The following is a 24,224-nucleotide window of genomic DNA, read 5'->3' as shown; positions in this document are numbered from 1 at the left end:
TTAGAAGTTGCAGCTTATCACAACTGTGCAGCCTTTGCTGTTGCCTGGAGATGCAAAGAGGCAATCAGCCACTGAGCAGCAGTGGTTAACACAAAAGGAGCAAGTACCCTGCCACACATTTAAGAAGGGGAGTCCCAAGCCCAGAGGAATGTCACTTCGGCTTCCAGATTCTAGGCTGAGCTTAGAGATTGTTAAAAAGAAACAGATTTTGTAGAAGTGTCATAATAGTAAAAGGGCTTTCAAATTGGTTTTGAAACTTTTGACACCTGAAACAGTGTAAGAACAGATGTGTTGGTTTTAGGCATGGGAAGGAGTGGTCCCATGGATGTATAGAGGTGGTTTATCAGTTGAAAGATGTGGAGTGTGTGCTTCACACAGCCATGTTCAACTTTATGCTTGCTGCAAGGGGTGGGGCAGAGCAGTGAGTTTTTCTGTATGAAGTGAGATACATCTCCATACTTGTGCAGTGGGAAAATGGGTAGTGGGGGTTAGAGGTCCCACAGTCAGGACTAGGAGGATCATGGATGTGGTGGCTGGGCTCCAGGGCCCTCCTGAGATTCCAGAATTGCCATGATAGGCCAAGAGCTGCCTGGGTCCTTCTCAGCCCCACCAGTGGCAAATGGCAATATCTCACACAAGCAGAGAGAAGGTGGTCACAAAGCCAGAACAGTTTTCTGGAGCGAGTAGTCAAGGTGTGTGGGGGAAAAGAATCCCTCCTGAATGGCTGAGTCCTGTTTTGGATGTGGGTCAGTGCCTTTCTCAGTTTTAGGCATGTGAGAAAATGGTCTGAGCTCAACTGAAGTTTACAAAAACTGTCTGTCAACAGGCAGAAATTGTTGCTTCTCTGATGTTTGGGCAGGTAATGCAAGAGCAGATACTAGGTTCACAGTCTTCTTGCAGGTATACTACCCAGTTTCTAAACACTACTGTATTATCAAAAATTACTAATGAAATAGCAATGCTTTGAGGGAATTTCATAGGAAGAATGTGATTGTAATTCCAAAAAAACAACAGAATCAGAAGAAATGGCACCTAACCATGGGAGATAACATGTTGCACTGAGATTTGTTTCTATGGAAGAGAAGCAGAGCTTGGTTAGGTAAATTCCTGTGGGTACCACTGAAAGTGCCCTGCAGTGTGACTTTGCTGCTCTGTCAGATGTAAGATGCTTTCTATGGGCTATCTGTTATATGTTTTTTTAAATACAGGCTACAGTTCTCCTGCCTTCCTCATCTTTAGGAGACCAGCCAGCTGTTAACAGCAGGAAACAAAGGTGGCAAGGTAGGGGTCCTGATTTTGTTTGCAATATTTTTGGAGGAAGAGGACTCTGTTGCCTGCTCTGGGCAGATTCCTGGTGACTTGGAGACAGACTAAAGGGAAATTATAGAAATGTATGCCCTGGGCTGGCGAGGGGAAAACATTGGTTTTACTGCACTAACGACTGGTTGTGAACTCAGCAGCACCTGTGCATTATATAGATGTTAGATGGAAGAGAATAGCTGGTTAGTGGTGCCCTGCATTTTCTGAGGAACCTTCTGGCTAGCCAGTGTTGGACATATACAGTGGCAGAAAAATCATGACCAAGAACTTAGTGAATCCCACTGGAGCTACTACTTTGTAAATTACATGATAAACTGAATTAGGATACTCCAGATTATTCATATATTTTTTTTTTTTATTATTAAAGGCAGGAACCCAAATGTCACTTTCATGGTGAGCTGAGATCCTGGAGCATCCTAGCTGTGAGACAAAGTTGCTGTTGCCTTGACCCCCTTAGTCCAGCACTCCCTCAACAGAGACTGTCATACACAAGTTCCCATTGCAGGTACTCCCAGTCCCTGCCCCGCAGGCCCAAGCTGCTGTAAATACAGTGGTCTGACTGCATCAACGAAGCTGACACTGTTTGGCATTGCCTAATAACGAGAAAATACCCGAAACCCAGCAAGCCAAAAAGCACGGGCTGCTCTGTGCACAGCTCTCCCAGCTCACACCGTGTTCAAGGGTGTGAGCACTAGGTGTCACTGCAGCCCAAGGAAAAAGCAGCATTCAAAGGTTCCCAGAAACTGCCAGGGAAAAATCTTTTCATTTCAGGAAAAGTTGATTCTGCAGGTAGCAAAAAAAAAAAAAAAAAAAAAAAAGAAAAAGACAACTGTGTTATAAATATAGACACAAGTATAAATATATTAATTTTATGTGAATAGCATCTTTTATTGAGAAGGCAAACAGTAAATTGCTCTCTATGCTTGGATCGCCTTAGCACACAGTGATAGAACTCTCATCTTCTTTCAGCTGAAGACTCCCATATTGAAAAAGGTCTGCTGTATGGAAACTGTTCAATGTTATTTCCTTAATTAGCTGCAAACTTTAGATAACCGATATAACTTAAGACACAAGAGAATAAGAAACACAATATGTAAGTACAGAGCATACCAAACTAGAAACAAGCCTATGGAAAATCAGCTATATATACATCTCCAACACCTCAAATTTTTCACTCATCTTTCTTAAACTGTTTAACCTTTCCACCTGCATCCTAGATATCCTTATTTCCTCTGCTGTTTCAGTATAAATGTGTTCTGAAAAAAATTGCAAATATTGCGAGTTGGAAAAACTAGAGGGAAAAGTAAGAAAATTTATATTCAGAGCAAATGAATCCTTTTATTTCTTTATGTCTGGATTTCATCATTTCCTGATTTTTAATGTAGAAGAACAGTGTGAATAAGAAACAAAGTTCTGGCAATGGGTTTGGGTTTTTTTCTGTCTTTTGACAAATGTTTGCTTCTGTCAAAATAACCCACCATAAAACATAGCTCCCTTGTGAGTTCTTTTTATACCAATTAAGTTCAAATGAAATGCAGTGGCTTTTCATTTACTTTTTAAAAATTATTATTATTATTATTTATTAAATGTGTTCAGACAGCCTCTGGCTACCATTAGAAATTTGCAAATAAAACAAACGGCTTATTGATCTGTGTCAGCTCAGCTCAGAGTCCCCTCCAGGATAAACTAGACTTGTTCACCACCACATCCTCAGGCAAGGACCTGAGTAAATAAATGAACCATGCATCCTGCCCAAAAAATCAACAGGCTGGGATACTGTCAGACCAGTGGAGGAAATGATACTCACAGGCAGACAGATCTCTTACTGGTGAGTAGGTAGGTTCCATGATGAAATGTCCCTGCTAAGAATGACAGGTGAAAGAATATCCCTGCTGATCTTCTGCAAAGGAAGAGAGGAGGATTGGCATGTAATCTGGTATCTGTCATGCCTTCTCCCAGCAGTGGGCTCAAAGCTGAGCTCTACATTCACCCACTGGTAGGAGTACTTTCCACTGAAATGGGTGGGTAATTATGGATCCAAGAAGATTTCTGGAGGAAGTAAGTCCCAGGATTGGCTGTTCATTTTGCAGATGCAAAGAAAGGATACAGATTTATGGTGCTAACTGAGCTGCTCTTGACCCTGCTTTGAGAAGTGGGGCTGAACCAGAGACATCCAGAGCTCCCCCTCCCACCTGAAAGGTTTTGCCATTTGTAGTTCCCAGGTTCATAGACTGTATTACAGAGAAGTGATAGCAAAACTGAGATTCTGGTTTACACCAGAATTGCAGAGAAGGAAAAACCAGGGAGTTCAAAGATGTTGTAGTAGGATCAAAGCACTCTAAGAAAAGAATGTGACCTCATGGTGGCCTACCAAATTTGCTCTAGTTTAGTTTAGGAACTTTTTTTCACCCGGTTACTTCAAGTCTGAAATTATCCTGTTACGAATGGGTGTTAACAGGTTAAAGAGCTGCAGACTGATAAATGCAGATCTCAATCATGCTTGATGAGAGGCACTTACAGGCCACATGGGCTGCTAACAGGACCATCTATCAACTCTGTAGGTGTCCAGACTATAACTGAGGTAAGCCAGCAGTTGACATGCAGTTTTTCACAGGATGTGAATATTTAAAGTTATGATACACAGCTAACATCAGATGTTGTAAAAAAAAAAAAAGATTCAAAGGTGAGCTGAGGTTGAGATAAACATGAAAGTTTTGGGTAGTTGGAATTTTTTAGGGTTTAATGACTGGTTAATTTATAATTAGTGGGAGATAAATTAATATAGTTAACATGAGCTTAAAACAATGTTTTCCATACTAAATTGTGTTGTTTTATGTCAAGACCTACAATCAGGTTACAGGTCCCTAAAGAAGATTAATGTCTCATAGGCCATTTAGAGCATTTTGCTAAATTCTCCTGACATTATGCTGCTTTATTTAACTCTCTCAGTGATAGCAAAATCTAATGCTTCAGTGTCAGCCCTTGTGCTCTTGGTGTATTTGGTGCCATCCCATCATTCTCCTTTCTTCTTCTGAGCTGTACTTCCTCTCCTCTCAGTTTATTTTCCTTCATATGGTCATGTTCATGTCTTTTCCATCAACTACATGTTCTTTCTTCATTTTTCTTTTCTTCTTAAACATAAGCTGTCCTTCACCAGGGCCAACTCTGTAAATGTCTGAGTCTTGCTGAATCACTCATTAACATCATCACCACAGACTCCTCTTGAACAATCATTTCCAACAGCACATCAGCACATCATGACTGCCAAAGAAGCCGCTTGAATGGAAACAAACTGCAACTCAACATGCCCAGTGTGACACCAAACACATGTGATGTCATTCCACGACCACAAGACTTAGTGCTATTTTGTTTTGATTTTCCCCAGCCACTGGTGCTGGACTAGCAGCTTCACAAAGAACAGTTATTTAATGGCTGCTGTGCAAGCCAGAGAGTCTGAGCTAGTAGCTGGAGAAAGCTGTGATTTGATTTCATCCTGGCCAGCCTGAAAGTCTGGAGCATCTGACATTACACAGGCCCAGACAAACAGAGGACAAAAGACAGTGATTTCATAAGAGGAATTGAGCTGTTATAATAAGCTTAGGGACCAAAAGTTGAACAGCAAAGGTTAAAGAGAGCATGTGGAAGGACAGTCTACTTTTCTTCCAGGATAAGAGGGAAAATATTTGTCTTCTTTACTCTAGCTTGGAGCACAGCAGAGCTCTCTCATTTCTTACTAAGTAGAGGGATCATATGATGAATCAAAATATGGAGCTTGCTTTTGGCTATGAAGCAGCAATTCAGACATGTAGTCTCTTTCTAGCCCTTGGTCAGCAGTCCCTGAGCACTATTACGTACTGTATATGGCAGAGTATTTAACCTATCCCTTTTCAATAACATATAGCACAGCAGTTAAGAGAAGATCTAGATGAAGTAGGGCAAGACAGGAATGGTTTTGTCTTCTAATGGCTGCTTCTGTGAAAGGAGGATTGAACAGACCCTGCCTTGCTAACTAAGAAAAATAGACAGTGTCATTGGTATCAAGCGCTTGAGCCAAAACTAAGAGAAAATAAAATTGCAGTATCAGCAGATTATTTTCTGTGGCTTTCCATATTGGAGAGGGGCTAAAGAACCCAAAGAGAGCAGGCACAAGCACATATATGTGCCATCTTTCCTGACTTCCTGTCAGGAGATGCCTCCTTCCAGAGGCACCCCTGTTTCTCTTTTTCTTTAACCATCAGGTCACCAGACCTAAATATCTAAATGTTTATCTTCCCCTACTCATCAAATCCTAGTTCCCCATTAGAAACACAAAAGCTTTACTTGTCATAAATGCTGTGCCATAATGTTTCCTCTGCTTTTAGTCACAGAAATTCCATCTACTGACTTGTCTTGATGTGCCAGGTCCCTGCTCCTGCCATGGTCAAACATGACATTCCCAGTGTTTACAATGGATGGAAACTATGGTGACAATAAGTTCAGACATGTGCTCCAGGCATGCCGTACAAGCATCACGGAAAGGCTCTGAAAAACTTCCAGCTAAGTATTTCCATTGTCACTGTGCTTTTAGACCCTTGCTAAAAATTCAAGGTATAACGTATTAATTTTTCTAGACATTTTTCTGATGTCAGACAATTAATTTTTCTGATTCTCAGACAACCCACAGAAATATTGAAGTTTTCACACTGATACTTTCCCCTGAATATACTTGCTTCAAAAGTTGTTTACCATAAATTGCCTATCTGCAAAAATTTGAGCCTGGTTGTGGCAGGCTTCTAGCATCATATGATGTCATTGCTGTTATCTGAGTTTGATAAACAGGAAAGCATTTCCTGCAAGAACTGTTGCACGTGAACTTTTTTGAATAGCCTCGTGGAAGAACATTCAATCAACTTTATTAATTCCCTTTCTCTGGGCATTCATACCGGTGAAATATAGTCACTTCAATGTTTAAGGAAAGACTGAAATGTCAAAGGGAAATAGCAAATGGCATAAGCATATTTATTTCATTGCAGTTACAGAAGATTCTTGGATTATTTTTTCAGTTCTGTTTTTCTGGAATTTGAAATAGATTCATAAATTGGTACATTTCCTCAAAGACTTAAATATCATTTGTGTGTTCACAGAATGGTACTATATTTTCACAGATTTCTTTGGAGCTTTGTATTCAGCTCAGGTTATCAACACTAGGATTTGTAGGACAGAAATAGAAATGTCATGAGTTTTTTAAATAACTGGTTTTCTGCTGAGTTCACTAAATGTACAAAGAAGTATGCCAAACATCTCTGTAGTTCAACCACAAATTTGCATTTTATCATTTCCTCATTCCAAGCTGCTTATTTCTCTTTCATTCTAGGGATGAAATGACAATTTTCTCTTGTAAGGAAAGCATAGTTCTCATCAGAACCTTTTAAAATCTATTTTAAAAAAACATTATAATGACAATGAAAAATACCTGCTTTGGTTAGAGAATGTACTATATTCTGTGAACAGGATAGGTATTGAATTATGAACAAACATGAATAATAAAATATGTTTTAAAGGTTCACTTGAATTTTACAGCAATTTTCTACCCAGGTCAACACATAAGACACTTGAAGTGTTGCCAGTTCACATAATTTAAGCTTTAAAGTTTCAAAAGTTGGTGTTCTCCTGTGAAGATTGAATTGACCCATTTGCAATTGACCCATTTTGTTGAATTATCACCAACATATTGAGAAGTGTCCACTGTCTGTGTAAGTGAAAATTATACAATTATACAATTTCTTCTGGGACTGAAATCATGCAATTGAGAATAAAAATAGTATCAAATGACTAAGTTTCAAACAAAACTGACCCAACAGTGAATATTTGCAACTCCTAAGTGGAGAATATGTAGTATGTTAACATTGAAAGCAGAACTATTGAAATCACTGGGTACAGCACTTGCCCCAAACAATATGAAAGTCTGATACATAAAAGAGTTAAAAAAATCTCTCAGGAATGATTGCTCCAGAAAAGTGTGTATGAACTACCTCTTTTCCCTCTGCAAGTCAGAGTGAAGGGAAGAGAGAGGTTGTACAGGCCTATTACTATCCTTTAGTACAAAGACACTGATCACTCTGTCCTATGGAACGTTCATTACTAGAGCATGACAACAGCTAATGCACCTCTACATTGGAAGTTGTATTATTAATGGCCCTGCTAATAGCTGGTGACAGTGAGAGAGTGAATTTCCACAGTTCACAGCCCTTTGTAAGTCTTCTTCTGGAACATTTTTCTCCACTATCATCACCCAGGCTCCCCCTCTGACCTCTTTATCAGTCAGTGAGTGGTACCAGAGGTTTAAGACACATAATCACTGCAGCATGCCATGTGTGCTCTGCAGAGCAACACAACAGATGGAGAAACTAGGAAAAAAAACCCCAATGCTTAAAAAAAAATATAAATTCCTAGAAATACATTATGAGGTAATGATAATGTAATTTATTTCCAGTTTTATTCTTTTGCGCTTACTTCACATGAATTTTCATGTTTCATCTTCAAGTGAATCTTCTTACTTACAGCTATGCAGCCTGATCTAAAATTCACTGTGGGCAGTGGAAATGCAGCCAATGACTTCAGTAGACTTTGGATCAACCCCGTATTTACCTTAGATAGATTTCCTTGGTTTCCTTGACTCCTACACATGAAATCAAAGGACCTGAACCTGGCTTATCTATATATTTGAGGAATACAGAAGTAACATTAAAAGAAAACACTATTATGTTCACTTCCACTTCTGCTTCACTTTCAAGGGGAAGAGAAGTAGCTGCTCATTGCATCACCTCTGTAATTAAAGGAAATATAAACAGCTATATGTTACAGTTTATTTCAAGCATACTTTATGTTCAGCAAACCTTATAAAACTGATACTTTTTGCTCCCAACATTTTGCACCACAGAACAAGTAGTTGAATTTGTTTGCTACAGTACAGATAATGTTACACAGATGTTACTGAAGTACAGCACTGGCTCTTGGACTGTATTTGGCATTTGCAGGAGCACTGGAGTCTTCCAAGGCATTTGAAGCCTTGCACTTGGCCTTTCACAGAAATGTACCGAAACACAGTGATACTGCTGGTGGTTTTAACAGGGGGGGTTGGTGTAATGTTATGCTCCACATGAGACAGCAAAAGCATCACCTCTCACTACTCCAGCTCTTGAAACTGCCAAAGCCTCTTTAGGCTCTGTTTTTACCATTAATGCTATTAAAGGTTACTGTACTTCCATGTTACTGTACTGTACTGAAGCCTAAGTTATGAGGTTGGCAAAACCATCCTGAGTATCTTCTCTCTAAGAAGAAATAATATGAAAACAATATAAATACTTGACTATCAATTTCTAGTAATGCAGATTTTGAGTTTGCAGTTGATCTGTTCAGGGAGGTTTAAAACATTTTTTTTCAGCAGCACCAAGGAATTTGTATTGCATTTCTTTTTCTATAACTAAAAGGTCAGTGAAGCTATTTTCAAATCTGCTTTACAGGAGAAGTAACTTTAATCTTCCTGTTATTACCCTTGGTGTTTTTCAGCATCCTAGAAGAACACCTGAATGAATCACTCAGAGTTAAAATTTTGAAGTAAGTTCTTAACGGAACATTTTAGTTGGTTTGTTTCCTTAATACAAAATTTGTATATAATTCTTACGCAAACTCAGAAAAGCTGTATTAATATAATTAATATTCAACTAGCTTAATACAAAGAACTACCCTGGTTTGCACAATATTGCTGAGTACTGGTCAACAAAGGAGAATCTATACACTTTTTCCCCTTTTCTTTTGGTTTGATTATTAATACTGGTGGTATTTTTCAGCTTTATTTGGGGCACAGGGGAATTGAGGAGGTATCTTTTCCTTTTTTTTTTTTTTTTCCCCAGGAGTGCCAACTCTAACGGTCAGGTCAATATATAAAACACCCTGATTAACAGGACCCAGAAGCTGTTCTGGAAGCACTGAGACTATTGGCTTCCCAATAATGTGTCATATCATTGGAAATGATTCTGATATTTCAGCAGCTGGAAGATACCGGGGCTCTTTCTCTGCCTTAGCAGCTATTTCTGGCTGCTTACTTTAATGGGATTTGGAGGATCTTAACTTTCTCAGAGATTGTTATTCCTATGTCAAATAAATCAATGAATTCATTGGGAGATGGGGCAGGAGGACTGGTCAGGCACAACCAGACATATGCAGATCAAGACAAAAGTCTCATTTCTTGAAGACATCAGAGGGAAGATAATCTATTATGTTATATTCTAGAAGAGCTGGTATTTCTGAATGTTTTTCATGGGTAGCATACAGCTCCTTGCACTGGGCTGTCAGCAAGATGCCCAAGGTAAAAGGTGGTTTGCAAGCCTGCCTTCTCAGCAGCTTCATGGGGAGAGAGGGGCAGCTGCCCTGAGCCAGCCCTTCCTTTGTCCAGGACTAGACCTTTCCAGGTGCAGCACATGCTGGCCCCACTCCAGCAAAGCACTTAAGCTCATGCCTAACTTTCAACACATCAATTACTCATGGAGAAGTCAAGCCCAAAGAAGCTGCTGGTGCAGAAATAGCAGTGAAAAGGAAATGAGGAAGTGGTGACCTTATTGCCTCTCTTTCCCAATGGACCTGTCTGCAGACATATTTCAGGGCCTTGGGTAAAATGATCGTGGAGGCTAATAGGTCAATGACCTGCTACTCTGTCCTTAGCCCAGCCCCAACCTTTGCAAAAGAGAGGGGAAGAGAGTGGGGAAGATCATTACAGTTTTTCAGATGTTATCACGCTTGATAAGACAAAGCTTTGCTTTCAGGAATTTCTCTTCCCTAGTCTGCTGCAGAGAAAATATGGCAATTCAGAGATCTGTAATGGCAAAGAGGAAATTCACAGTCTTTTGTTCTTGCTCTTCCACTCACATCTGTGACAGGTTTCCTTTCTCCCTTAAGCTATTCCAATTTCTAGCTCTGCATGTGTCAAAATAAGTTTCCAAAGCAAATCACGAATGTATGTGGTAATTAGAGCTGTCATTTTTTTGTCAGGGGAAGGCACTCCCCTTCCCTAAGAAGAGTACACCTCCCTGTCAACGGCATACTGTAGTGATGATAAAGAATTTAACATTTGTCTCTTTGGTTAATTAATTTTGTTTTCCTTTTCCCTTGAAAGATGGGATAAGAAAAAAGAGGAGAATTGCCTGATGTTGTTGCTATATGGACCCTTCTCTGTTTAAAAAAATCTTGGAAAATGCTGTTGAGAGGTAGACAACTATGCATAACCACTAAAACACACAAAAGTGAACCTCAAGTCATCTTTTCAGACATGTGGAGACCTGAATTTAAAGAAAATTTTAAAATAAATATTCAAAAATTACATTCAGAAGAATTGAAATGCAACAAATTGAAGGGCAAGATCTGTTCCTTCAGATCGCCAGCAACATGACAAAGATTTTCTAAATGTTTGGAGGAGTATCTTTAGAAAGACATGCTGCCCAGATCCTCACTCTTCCAAAGAATTCCTCAGGGACACATCTGAAGCTTCCTTCACAAGACACAGTAATAACAAGCTGATCATAAACCCACTCTCAGATGTTTTTGTAGTTTTTTAATGTATTTTGTAATAATGGCAACATATATGGAGATAATTATTTCAAAAATTATTTGTGGGAGTTCAAGTGCACACAAAAAGAATTTATCTTCCAACTAAACTTCCCTGTTTTAGTTTTATATGTAAAATATATGTACCATATATGACTCCCCAGCTTTTGTAAAACAGTTTTCTCTGGGGCACTCACAGCACTTCATGGGAAATTTCAATTAAAATGGAGTCAGAGATGTGTTTTAGATGCAGAAAGAGTGGATAGGTGTCTAAAATGCATACGGCAGCATGGAAGAATGGGCTTTCTAATCAATGTGCAGGACACTTGCATTCAGATTTGCTCTCTTACTGCTGTCCAATCTACTTGTGGTGAACCTCTTACTTCCAGTGCCCAGCGACCAGTTCCCAGCTCCATAGAGGGAATCACTATGAGTCCTTTCTTCTATCTTTCTTGGATATTTTGCAGCATGGCATTTTATTAGTGTGCTGGGAATACTATGAAGCTTGAAGCACAGTGAAGGCAACAAGCACGGGAAGGCTCTCTGAGGTGCCACTCAGCTGTGGGGTTTGATGGTAAAGTCAGTCTAAGGATTTCTGCCCATTTAATCTGCTTGTCCCTGTCTGTGTACTGCAATTCACTGCCCTGTCAGTTGTTCCACTCTGAATTTTTCTGAAAGATGCTGAAAGTAGATCAGGGAACTTACCTAGTTAAAAGTAAGTCTCCTCTCACCAACATAATTTTTCATTCAGTTCAGTGCATAGATAGGGACAGTGTGGTCCTATCAACAGATCTTAGCACAAGTAAGATCTCACAAGGGCTGTGAGACAGCCCAGGGGTGGAAACAAAGACTTTGGGTGATCTTAAATTAGTTTAGTCATCATTTCATTTTGCTGTAGCCCGAGCAAAACTTTGTAGACTGGAGAATCATTAAATGCTGTTATACAAGTCTGTGCTCCAACTCCATTGTGAAATTTTGTCCTTCTGCAGGATTTCTGATCAAGTACCACAGCAGCTCTTTGCAAACATTAAGTGTCCCTACAACACACCTGGCAGGCAGATACAATATCCTCTTATCAGATGGGCAAAGTGAACTGCACAGCGATTGTGACTGGCTCAGCCATGCAGCATGAACCAACAGGAGAAGCAACAAGAACTAGAAAGTCCCAGCTGCTGGACTGATGTTTTGACTACCAGGTTTCTGCTGGAAACCAGTGGCCACTTGCAGTAACTGCCAATACAGAGATGCTTCAAGCAGCAATAGGAATGGGATAAGGAGTAACAATGATACGACTTGCATATGGCTTTCATTAAACAGAGTTTATATTGGATTAAAGACACAATTTTGAGTCTTCAGCAAAACTGCTTGAAATAGTTTAATCTAATCTTGAAGAGGCTTTTTGACCAAATCAAACATTTTGCTGCAAATTTTGCAACTCTATTGAAAGTTCCTGGGGGATTCTGTATTTGAAAAAAAATTTTTAAAAACCCCAACCCTCTCCCCCACCCCCACCAAAAAAAAAAAAAAAAAAAAGGGGAATCTCAATACAGGAATGTTTGTAAGTCTTATCACTGAAAATGAGATATATTTTATAGAAAGTGCATGTTATACTTTTAAGAATAATTCTTATTTTTGCCTGGTCTTATCAGCAGAATTTGTCATTGATTAACATGAGTGAGTGAGCTACAAATAATGTAAAAAGCAAAATGCTTTTCTGTGTTACAGGAATAACAAGAAAATACTTATTCCAGTGACAAAACTAGTGGTAATCAGCTTTTCTTGAAAGAAAGCTTGTTTCATCTGGTATTTGGTGTCTATCTTCAAACTTTAAAATATTATTGTTTTCATAGCAAAATTATTGTCACGTGGAATTGTTTTTGTTCAGGGATTTTGGGAGCCTAAAAGTCAAAAGATAATTGTATTATGCCAGAAGTTACCATTTTCACATACATTCATACACAGCCTCATCAAGGCACATACTACTTGATTCACAATGCACAATCCAAATAAGGTTATATACGTTTGCAACTCTATTTCCTGCTATATTCTTGGACAAACACACATAGGTAATCTCATGGATAGACACTTAAGCTATGAGTGAACAAGGTAATTATAATTTTGCCTTTGCACAGTCAAAAGAAGTAAAGGAATTGCCTTGCTAGGTTTTTGAGCCTATGTGTGATTGGTTAAATGCCCAAACTAACTGAACTTTAGCTGCACTTTCCTTCTACTTTAGCTGCACTTTCCTTCTAAAATTCAGAAGTAGCTGGGGACCTCAGTATCCAGTAGAGAGACTCAAAACCCACTGAAGCTGACACCTTGAAGGACAGGGAAATCTCTTCTGATTGCAGCCCATTAAAAAAAAATTGTTTATAAGCATAGAAAATAATATTCATATTTGCATAAATGATGGTAACAAGTGGTGAGGGAGGTTAATGGAAGGGATGGATCTTGCAATTCTAAAGAAAATAACAAAAAGCAAATCCCCTCAAAAGATTCAGAAGTCCCATCAGACCAAAACCAAATGTTTTCAAAATCTGCAAAAACCTTCTGGTATAAAATAATTTCAAGTTTCAATGACAGTGTGGTTTCCAATAAACTATAAATCACTGTACACAGAGGTTTCTAACTGGCAAGTGGCAAATACATGAAGGCTGTTTCTCCATGCTTTTGGCTTATTCAAATTCAATCTTTTGTAAGGAAATAAGATTTATATAACATTTTATTTCTCAGCCCTTTTTATCTCTCTGATGCCTGCTGGATAACTTCAGTTGAAGTTAAGAGAGCTCTAGAGGCCTGGAATGATTGTGGTCCTAAATACCCTTTGAATATCACTACCCAGGTACTGGAGAGAAGCTCAGAGGCACAGAAGAGCTGTGATAGGAGAACAACTGCATCACCTGCTGCCAGGAACACTGAAGAGGTGAGATCTGTGGTGCATGTACTGGCAGTAGGGAAAGCTGTAGCTGCAGCTCACAGTTTACCAGACGTGAGGTGCTTCAGCAGAATTGAGGCCAGAGGCAGAGTCTGCTACTCACTGAACAGGTTTGGTCTCTTATCTGGGGAAGGAACATTTGCTTATTCTTCACTCTCCTTCTACATTGTTACTTTTATGGTTTTTTTGTTTGTTTCTTTCTTTTTTTTCTTTGTTGTTGTTGTTTTGTTTTTTTTTCACTTTTCTCTCCTTTGGCTTAATCTTAAAAGTTAAAGAAGTTGAGCAAATGTCCCTATGTGCACAAGGATGTGGGTAGTCAGATGGTTTTGTAACAGCTGCTATATTGCTTTCTCCTTCACCTTAAGGGAATTCCTTATTCCACAGTGTTCCCATCAACAAAATAAAAAATTCAAACATATTCCCTGTGTCTGCAGTTGTCACTGCTCCAATAGTATCATATAAGACCCTAGTAAGGCAGAACCCTCCCCAAGATTCCTCCTGGGGACAAGAAGGATCTTGGCAAAATGTTCTTCAAAATCTACCTCTCTCTTAACCTACTGTGATATCATTTCAGTCGCAGGCAGGAAAAGACTTGTCTTCGAACAGTGCATCCATGACAGTGGCAGGAATGGAGAAAGCTGTATACAAAAACGGCAGGAATAACCTGCATTATACAAGCATCTGAGGATTCTTCCATAGGGACCCATGGAAGTCAAAGTTATCCCATCATACATAGTGAGTCAATTTTCAGACACAATCTGTACATTTATGTCACCAACACTCCAATGTAAAGGTGCTCTTGTTGCCGCCTGCTGTATGGTGCAGGCAGGTGCAGACAGGATCACAGTCAGCACTGGGAAGTTATCTGAGTATTTAATAGCTTCTCACTAAGTTTTGAAAACTTTATACAGATTCTGGTTCAGCCTGCAGCTAGTGATAATCCTCCTAACTTCTGACTCCAGCTGGTCAGCAGTCAGGACTCCCCTACAATCTCACTGCTACATACAACGGGTGTGACAATGTATGGTGAGGTGTGGCTTTGAGGTGCTGCTAGTCATGGGCAGGCATGACAAATCTGAGGAGCCTGAACCTTGACTCAACCCACAGTGACCTTAACAGGCTGTTCAGATAGCGTATTCATTGTACTGGAGAGCGAATTATTACTGTGCATACTGACACAGAATTAAACACAGGCAGAGACAAACAAGAGAGAAGGGATACTCCCCAGGAGCATTCAAAATGAAGGTCTGTATTGGGGGACGAAAAGAAATTAGCCAGCTGAGATTGATGTTGGGGAAAAAATGTGGTTCGTATTTTATTAATAAAAGAGGTCTCGCCACAAAGGAAATTCCCATCTTGGCCAGGCTATGTAGCACTAAATGGTAATGGATACATGAAATGCCAAAACCCGTAGATCTCTAGTTACACCAGAGTAGACACTCTTTGGGGCTTGTAATTACAGGGAACTGGCAGATATTCAGATTTCATTTTTGAGAGAGAAATGGACTTTCTGCTCTCCTGCCAACTGGGATGACTTAGCTCAGTGCCAAGCTGGACATCCCTTCCAGAGTATTTGCAAAGTAGCATTCAGCTCTACTTCAGATTCTTTCACTTTCCAGATTTCTGAAAATGAACAAATAAAATATTTGTAATGGCACCTGTAGTAGTGAGGCATCTCAGGGAGAAAAGCCAAGTCCTGCCTCCCAACCAGAAGAAAGCACAGTTGAGAAAAAGCAATAGCTCAAAGCTGTGTGGGACTGAAACAGAAAAAAAAATATAATGGATGGGACATAAACAATGTGTCAAGGACAGCAGATATTCTTGGACCCAAGTTTGTTCTCTGGACCCATCCTGATGGTGTGGATTAGGCCCTGATGTACTGAAATATGGGGCAAACATGGTTTCTCAGGCTGAAGAAAAACTGACCATGCTGCCAGGGGCTATCTATATAGTCAAGACCTGTTGTAACAACACCTGCAAAGCCAGACATGTCCTCTGTTACTCTCTTCAGATTATCCCTGGACATTTTCCATCAATTTGTTTTACTGAGATTAACTCTAACAAGTTTGCCCTATAAGATTTATGCTCACTGCCAAGGTGGCAGTTGATGAGCTATCTGATATTCAGTTAGATCTCTTCACATGACATATGTAAAACCTGTGGACAAATGAGCAGGCCCAATACTTCTTACCCAAATTCTGTTCTTAGTTAAACCAGAGGAATGCAACTGAAGTCAATATGATTTACAGGAATAAATGACAGTACATGGCTTGGGTATTTTTTGAGATGATGTGTAGATTCTAGCTGTAGCTAATAGGACTGGCCACAGAAAAAAACAAAGAAAAGTAACACTGTTGTTTGTTTTTCTTCCCTAACTCTAATGTCAGCCACAGTCTAACAAAGCATCCAGTAATATTTGCTTAGGCACTGAATTTGTTAGCCTAACTTATTTTCACTGTTTATTCCACATTTCTGTAAAAATGTGTTAAAAAGAAGTAATCTGTTAATGCCAAAGGTTCTCAAATACTCTATTTCACAGGCATAGTGTACACTAGAAAGAGCTTGCAAGTACAACTGTGCTGGAATTTTTATATCAATAAACCCCAGAGGGGTGGTGCAACTCCTGACACTGTACCGGTTCCAAGGATGAAATAACACATCCTGGCAACCTAACTGGATTTTGCCAGCAGAGCTGCAATGCTTTTTTTTTTTCCCCTTTTTTTCTGAGACAGAATACCAGCAAAATCTTCTCCTGAGAAGCCAAGCAGGGACTACACATTAGCTGTCTGCTTGGGATGCTCATCTGGCACACAGGAGACAAAGGTGTGCATCCCTGTTCTGCTCAAATCAGCTGCATCAAACCTTAACCCCTTTCCTAGCAAAAAGTCTCCCCAGTCCTGGCCCTGCTGACTACCAAAAGATCCTTCTGAGCTCATCTGTCAGAACTGTTCCAGAACAGTTTCATCAGCCGGTGGTTAGGATGGGATGTGGGAGAGCTGAGTGTCATTCAGGCAATACAAGAGCTCAAAGAAGAGTGTCCTCTATCTCCAGACATCTCAAGCAGCAGACTTTTGGCTGAGGGGCAAAGTGCTGTCTGCTTGTCAGCGGAAACACTTGCTGGGGGCCCAAGGAATCCTTCCTGACAAGGATATTATTTCAGTTAATTATCTGCCTCCATAATGAAAAGCATAGTTTTTTAAAAGTTGGTGTGTACTCGCACAAACATACGTACATTTTGTTTCCCTGAAGAACTCCTGATCGACTCTTATGAGCTCAGGAAAGGCCAAATGACCTAAGGGCTATAAGGTGCCAGTTACAGATACTGTTTCACATTCTTTCTTAGAAAAATAGTTATGAAACTACTGGATTTTCTTTCCCCCCCCCTTTTTTTTTTTCTGTATCTCTTCCAATGCAAAATATGTTCTCCCAGTGGAAACCGGTAATTTACTAAATACTTAGTGTAATTCCTATCACTGTCTCTCAAGTGGGTCTGTGTTTATATTTCATAAGCAATAATCTTTTTTTTATGCCATAGTCACTACATACAAATAAACACAAGCTACAGAACCTGGACAAATCTTTGCTGAGACACAAAATTTTAAACACCTTATGGATTAACATTTATGAAGCCTGTCAGAGCTTTAAAACCACAATGAGAAAGAAAGATTTTCTTCAGGTCTGAGAAATGAACTTTTGGTCTAATGTCAGCCCTACTCCAAAAAAGCCTTGATAGTTTGTTTGTCTAAGCCAACAGCTCCTTATTCAATTGTTCACAATGTCTCTCCATTTCATTCTTGCTATAAATTTGTCTCTTGACACACTCTTTACATTGTACCTCAGCGTGCCCCAGAGATATAGTGAGCCAGTAGCTCACCACAAACTCAGCTTAAGGAGAAATGCTAGCAACAAAGACCAGCCTGCCAAAACCCATAAAACTTGCTGCTTTTTGCCTCAGTTTAAAACAAAAAAATAATATTGTCTTTTCTCTAAAGTGGTAAAGCAACACATGCCCAAATGAGTTCTTGACATTACAGGATTTTTAACGGTTTTGAATAAACCTTGGCACTTACAACACATGCTCCAAAATGTATGGTTGTTATTTAGTTCAGTAGTCAGCATAAATAAAAACAAACTGGTGGCAGAAGGTGCAAACACTGGCTTTTGGTAGGCAATGGGAAGTACATGAAATCACAGCTTCTGAAATATTGAATAAATTTTAAAGGAAAGAACTGATTAAAAGCTGAGAGGTAGTCACATCTATTGCCATGTTACCCTGCTGTTTTACTGTTACCACAGTGTCTATGAGAATGTACCTGTACTCACCAGCTGGGCAAAAGCAGTTAATGAAAATCTAAAACATGAAGAAAAATGGGCATTTCCCTCCAAATGCGGGTGGTTTTTTTCTTTTTTTTCTTTAAGATTTAAATAATCTTTTTGCATTATTTGTCAATTTTTTACTGTTCCTGAAGAAAACTTGGCAATAAAAGATGACTGTCAGTAGATTAAAAGCCACTACCACCCACTGGAAAGCAAAATTTTGCTAGATCACATGTAGCAATTTTTGCACAGACCACTGCATGCTGATAATACCACTTTCCCACCAGAAGTGCTTGCCTCTCTGCATATGTCCTCAGAATCACTCAAAAACTACCTGCAGGAATCTACTGCAGACCTGCACCCTCTGCAAGGCCTGCTGGGTAGATACTCCTGCTCTCACACAATTTCAGGGTCCTATCCCCGCTCTTGCTTATATTTGCAGTATTTCACCCCTGCGGAAGGCTGTTGTTGTTTGTAGTCATGAGTTATGTTTTCCCATCTAGCATAGAAGATTTGTTCTGACTTTCCTTGGACAGTCATGGAGGGCAGAAAGGAGCAAATACCCTTTTCTTTGCTGTGTGCCCATAATAAGGAGGGGACAGGAGTGAAAAGCAGAAGGGCTAAGGAACAACTAGCTTATGCTGTTTGTTTTCTACTTCCTAGTGTCTTAAAAGGCATTAATCTCTGTGCAAGGTGCCCTGAACAGGAAAGCCTTCTGTTTATGTAAAAGACAGGAACGTTGTGGGAAGGGACAAGGGTGGCTGCTCTGCATGCTCAGGCAGCTTTGCCTCCATCCTGTCCTAGACTGATCTCTGCCAGTGGTGATGGGTTGCTCTGGCACGGGGCCCATTTCACCTTGCCATTTGGGCTGAGATCTCTGGGTGTGGTGAAGGCTTTGCAAACACCTCGTGCCCACAGACGGCTGGTTTAGGACTGTGGAGCTCCCCTTACACAGGGCTGAGGAAGAGGAGTAACAATGTAAAGGAGTTTGGGTTACAACAGGTTTACAAATCTGAAATAGCAAGCTGGTACACAATACAAATATCAGTGCTAGGGATTGGAAATAAAAAATATACAGGCACTAAACCTAGTTTTTTATTCCACATTTAGGACTGAGTGAAATTTCCACTGGTAAAAGACCATACTTTTCCTGTGAAAGCATTTCCATTTAACCTCTTAGGATTAGAAGAATGGAACCTCTTCCTATTCTTCTGAGAAGCAGTGCATACGGATGCTGAAGGGGTACATCTGTGAGATCTGGTCAGGATCTTCCCAGTAAGCAGATTTCCTATATTTTCACATTTAAACTGTTTGTTCCTTCTTTTATTTGAAAATAAAAAGTATTTCTTCCAAAAGATGATGAACCATACAGTAACCTGGTAATGATACCAAAACAAGTCCAACCAGGAAAGGGAGTAATAATAATAATATTAATAACAACAACAACAATAATAAACACATATACTTCTGTGCCCAAGAATTTTGATGTCTTAGATCCTCTGGTGTTATTTTGTGTTCTTATTTTTTGCTGCATCCTGTGTCACCTATGTCAGCTACTCCCCTGGCTCTCAGAAAAGCGTTTTACAGCCACTATTTCACTTGACGCATAGCTCTTTTCCTGCATGATTTTAATGGTTGGTGCAAATCTAGATGCAAGAATTAGGGATGCATTTGTCCTCCCCAGACAGAACTCCTCCTGCTGACATTCTCAACAGCATAGTTTATTTCCAAGGCTTCAAGAATCATGCAGAATACCATGGTTATTTCCAGACAGTCAAGCAGGAAACCAGGTTGGTCAGCAACACTTCCAAAAGCTGTCTTTTTTCTTTTTCCTTCTTGCCTCTATTGGTGCTCACATTCTTCTTGCCAACACTGGTGCTCCTTTAACTCAGCCACCAGATGGTTTTTCAGGGTTTGGTTCTCATCCCAGCCATGCCATCCCAGGCTCCACACTTGAGTGAAAGAGGAGCACCTGTGGCTCCTCACTAAACCTCTGATTTAATGCAAGGTGAGAGTGAATCAACAGCAATGCCTCTCTGCACTGCAATAAGCAATCTTCTGAGAAGTCCAAAGAGCATGCTGGCACTGGGTGATGGGGAGAGCATATATGAACTCTGTCACTAGCAGGTGGGAATGCTACTAGCACTGCTCTCAAGTCAAGATGAGAGTAGGATTTTTTTGCCATTGTTGTTGCCCTGAAGAGGTTTAAGTCCTCTTCTTTATACTGACTGCTCACTAAAATGTGATAAATCTCCACATAGTAAGCTCTAATAATGAAAAATGCAACATGCTGAAACTAAAAAGTCTAACTGAAGGATGATGTTTTTCAAAGCTGTTTTCCCAAGGACAGCCAGCTGCACACACTGGTCTGTGCCTCCACAGTTTTGACTTGACGTTTATTTTCTGTCCCCTCCCATAAAGGTCAGTTTAATATATTTTGGCAAATCATCTTTATTTTGAAATTATAATGTCAACAGCTTCTGGACTCTAAACTTGCCTTTTTGCAGAATTTTGGCCTTTTTTCAGAATTTTGGCCTTTTGGCTATTGTCAAATTTGTGTAAATGCACTCACATTCGACTAAGTTATAAACCCTCAAAAACCTGCAGTTTGTTTTTATTAGATGTATTTCTCATCAATTCTGAGAATGTATTTTCTTCTGCAATGTCAAATCCAAACTGTGTGATGTGTCATTCAGCATGTCCTGACAGATAAGCCAAGAAAAAAGAAACTGTTGGCCATGAATTGCCTTTGTCCAACTACATTCCAGCAGTGCACACAGCACTGAACTGAAGGTGAAGGAGCTGAAGGTGGGGTTTGCAATATACAAAGAGCAAGGTGAAAGAGAAGGGAAAGCAGGCATGGGCTTGTGATGAAGGGGACAGAGACCTAAACTGGGAAACACACTGGGGTGGACTGGAGAACATGGAAGAGGACTGGAAAGATGGGGGAAACAGGATTTTTTATGTGAGGAATAATTTTGTGGTATGAAAGAGGCTAACCATGGTCACAAGAAAAAAAAATTCCTTTTGTCTCTGACAGACACATCAACACTGCCAAGTTTCACTGAGAGGAAAGGGCTATGAAGCTCAGGCTGAAAAATTGTACTGCAGTGCCTAATGCAGCGACTGGCAACTTGTTATCACTATGAGAGATGCTGCTAGTTTGAGAGCAATAGAGGTCTGGTGGAGTGAAGGGCCTCAAACATGCTCCAACCTGTCTTATAGAATATGGTATCTTTGGTTTTCTTCCCCCATTTAAAAAGCACAGGACATATTACAGGCCATTTACACACAGATGAGTGCAAATACTTTGTTAAAAATTGCATAATATGAAAAAAAACCCTTTTGAAAAGGATGCTTTTAAAATTCTTGTGACTGTGGGTGCTCATTGAGAACTGGCAGTGCTGCAAATAGTTTGCTGGCTGCATCAACTGAACATTGCAGGATCTGGAAAAGTCAGTAGTACACCTACTTAAGTAAGGCACACAAGTAAGGCACACAAATCTCTCTGTAATTAATACCTACTTCTCTCCACCTTTGGTTCACCATGCATGCAGCTACTGCTTTAAAGAGCATGCTCTACCCTGAGCACCTCACTGAGCCACGTGTGACAAAGCCCGCAAGGATGTCAGATGTAATGCTTGAATAATTATTATTTGTGTGTTGGGAGTGTGCCACTTTGCAGCCTTCCTAAAGCCCTTTTGTGTCCCGTCCCACAAAAACGCACACACGGAGAATAAAGCCCTGATAGCTTCAGCGTCCCTTGTAGTACCACTTACCTGCGGGGATCTCTGCAGGCTGGCAGGGAGCTGTGGGTCCCCGGGAGGAGTGGGGAACTCCAGTGACAAAATTGTAGTGAAAGAGGCAGCAGGGACGAGGAGAACCTTCACAGTAGAGGAAATATAAACAGACCTCTATTTGGCTCCTAGGAGATGAAAAAGAAAAGTGCGAAACTCTGGGGTGGAAGGTTTCGCCTGGCATTAACTGCGCACGTAGCGGCAGCCCCGCAGCCTCCGCATCTCACCGGGCTATCCCGCCCGGAGCCAGCAGTGCCCGCTCCCGCCGTGCTGGCGAGCCTGGCAGCCCCCAGCGACGCCCGGCTGCCCCGCAGGAGTTGCCACCTTGGCTTTTGTCCCAGCTCAGAAACCTGGATGCCACGGGCCTGGCTCCCGCGCCGTGCGGTGCCCGGCGGGAGGCGCAGCGGGGCCGGGGCAGGGGCGCTCCGGGAGGAGGTCGGGGCTTACCGGGGCGGGGGTCGGGACCACCTCCCCCGCCTGCCAGGGGCTGCCGGTATTTGTAAATGTTGATTCAGCATGTAGCGGGGGCGTGGGGGAGGAATAAACCCTGCGGGGGAAGCAAGCGGCGACCCCCCAGGAGCACCGGGGAGGGTTAATCGGCGAGGATCTGTGGGTCTGGGAGGAGAAAGCGGAGGCCGGGCTGGGGAGGGGGAAGGATAAGAGGAAAAGGGGCAGAGCGGCTCGGAGAGGTCGCACACCGCCAGCCTCCGCAGCTGGGGCAGTGCCTTCCCGCGTGCTCCCGGCGGTGGTGGTGGGTCCTCCCTTCCTGTCCCAGTCGTTTCCTCCCGCTTCCCCTGCCACAGAGGGCTCAGGGCTGGAAGGGAGAGAAACGGACCCCCAGGGCTAGACAACAGCCCGCCCGAGGCGGAGGCAGGCGCGGCGCCCCAGGGGAGGCGGCGGCGTCCGGCAGATTCCCCCAGCAGTGGGAGGGCTCCGGGAGAGGAGAGGCTGGGGGAGCATCTCTAGCCCGGGCTGACTCCCGAGGAGCGAGGGAGGGACGCAGAGAGAGGGCGAAAGTGCCGCCTCTGAGCTTTACGGGCGTCCCCAGATTTTAAGGACTGGGGTGGGGAAAAAGAAAACTGAGGACCTGAGCTGGGACCTCCCAGACGGAGCGATTGAAAAGGAGCCAAAGCAGGCGTCGGGGGGCAGCGACATCCCAAGGAGAGTCCCCGTCCTCCGCTACCCGCAGCCGCTGCGTGCCCGCCGCCACCGACTCAGGATGTGGGTGCCGCTGCTGCTGCTGCTGCTGACGGAGGTGCTCCCCGCCGTGCCGGCACAGAAGCTCTCAGCCCTCACGGTAAGGCCACCCCGCCTCCGGCGCCGGGCGCCCTCCGGGCCGCTCCCGGGAGCACCTGAGCGGGCGATGCGGCTCCCGGGCGGCGAGAGGCGCCCGCGGCTGCCGCGCCAGCGCTGCGCCCTGCCCGGCACGGCGGGAGCTCCGCCGCGGCTCGCCCGGGGAGCAGCCGGCACCGCCGCCCCGCCGAGCGCCTCCGGGCAGAGCGCGACCCGCAGCTGCGGAGCGCAGGTTTACTGCGGGTCCCCGCAGAGCTTCGGTCCAGCGCTGATGTTAATGCTTTTATTTGCCCGAAGAGGAATAATGCTGCAGTGAGGTTCGCTTCTGGACCCACTCGGGCTGACCGAATTTACTCCATTTTAATTATAAAGCAACATGAAACAAGCCTTTCTGGCTATTCCAGGGTCCATGATGGAACCCCGCGTAGAGATGGGTGAGCCAATTCATTAGGCTTGCTAAATAAGCCATAACCACTATTCTAGCCAAGACCTGAGGTTTGCAGCTAATAGCTCAGTTCAGTCTTCTTGTAGAGCTTGCAGTGTTTGCAAAGCTATAATTAATGCAATGTGTAGAAATAAAAACATTTTCCTTAAATGTGTTTTTAAACAAGTGCTTGAATAAACATAACGGGCAGCAAATACCTCTTTCAAGCTGTTTTTAAGTGTTTTGGTGAAGGCTGTGTGCTTAGAGTTTATTATGGTAAAGTTACAGGCAGATGCAAAGTGAAATAGACACTATTTTGTTTAAGTCTTTCAGAAAATTTCTGTAGAATCCCGAGAGTTGACTTTTTTGGGTTTTTGTGGGTTGGTTTTATTTATTTATTTATTTATTTATTTATTTTTGTTGTTCCCCCCTTATTGTGTAAGGTGCTATAGGGACAGCTCAAGGTGAAATGGCTGTGGGGGATGGCTGAGCTGTTCATACCTGAAATTCTTTAGGAAAAGTTTTGTCTTATTGACTAAGTTTGGGGTTTTTGGTTTTT

The 24,224-nt window shown here is 41.8% G+C and overlaps 2 protein-coding genes and 1 long non-coding RNA gene across 7 annotated transcripts in view; 2 read left to right on the top strand and 1 right to left on the bottom strand.

The window, feature by feature from the left end:
• Positions 1-1,741: 1,741 nt before the first annotated feature.
• Positions 1,742-23,103, bottom strand: LOC135297826 (acidic proline-rich protein PRP25-like). Its single transcript, XM_064415779.1, has 4 exons — positions 23,057-23,103; positions 22,396-22,896; positions 21,931-22,076; positions 1,742-2,103 (listed from the first exon to the last, which is right to left on the bottom strand). The coding sequence occupies exons 1-4, from the start codon at positions 23,101-23,103 to the stop codon at positions 2,012-2,014; spliced, it is 786 nt and encodes a 261-aa protein (XP_064271849.1). The 3' UTR covers positions 1,742-2,011.
• LOC135296957 (uncharacterized) lies at positions 2,260-19,744 on the top strand. The gene is made up of 4 exons (XR_010358960.1): positions 2,260-3,901; positions 5,722-13,822; positions 14,409-14,569; positions 19,262-19,744. It is a non-coding gene; the product is annotated as an uncharacterized LOC135296957 (long non-coding RNA).
• Positions 22,677-24,224, top strand: part of SMOC2 (SPARC related modular calcium binding 2) — a 140,271-nt gene continuing 138,723 nt past the window's right edge. For 2 of the 5 annotated variants that reach the window (XM_064413955.1, XM_064413954.1), the window contains exon 1: positions 22,677-23,245. In XM_064413955.1, coding sequence (XP_064270025.1) covers positions 23,168-23,245 — 78 coding nt within the window. In that variant the 5' untranslated portion in view covers positions 22,677-23,167. The remainder of the gene's footprint in view (positions 23,246-24,224) is intronic. The other 3 variants (XM_064413957.1, XM_064413953.1, XM_064413956.1) reach the window with 3 other exon arrangements.

The sequence above is a fragment of the Passer domesticus genome, chromosome 3 (genome assembly GCF_036417665.1).
Source record: "Passer domesticus isolate bPasDom1 chromosome 3, bPasDom1.hap1, whole genome shotgun sequence".
NCBI classification, from domain to species: domain Eukaryota; kingdom Metazoa; phylum Chordata; class Aves; order Passeriformes; family Passeridae; genus Passer; species Passer domesticus.
The sequence above is the reverse complement of the archived record's forward strand: the minus strand, read 5'-3'. Positions and strand labels throughout refer to the sequence as shown.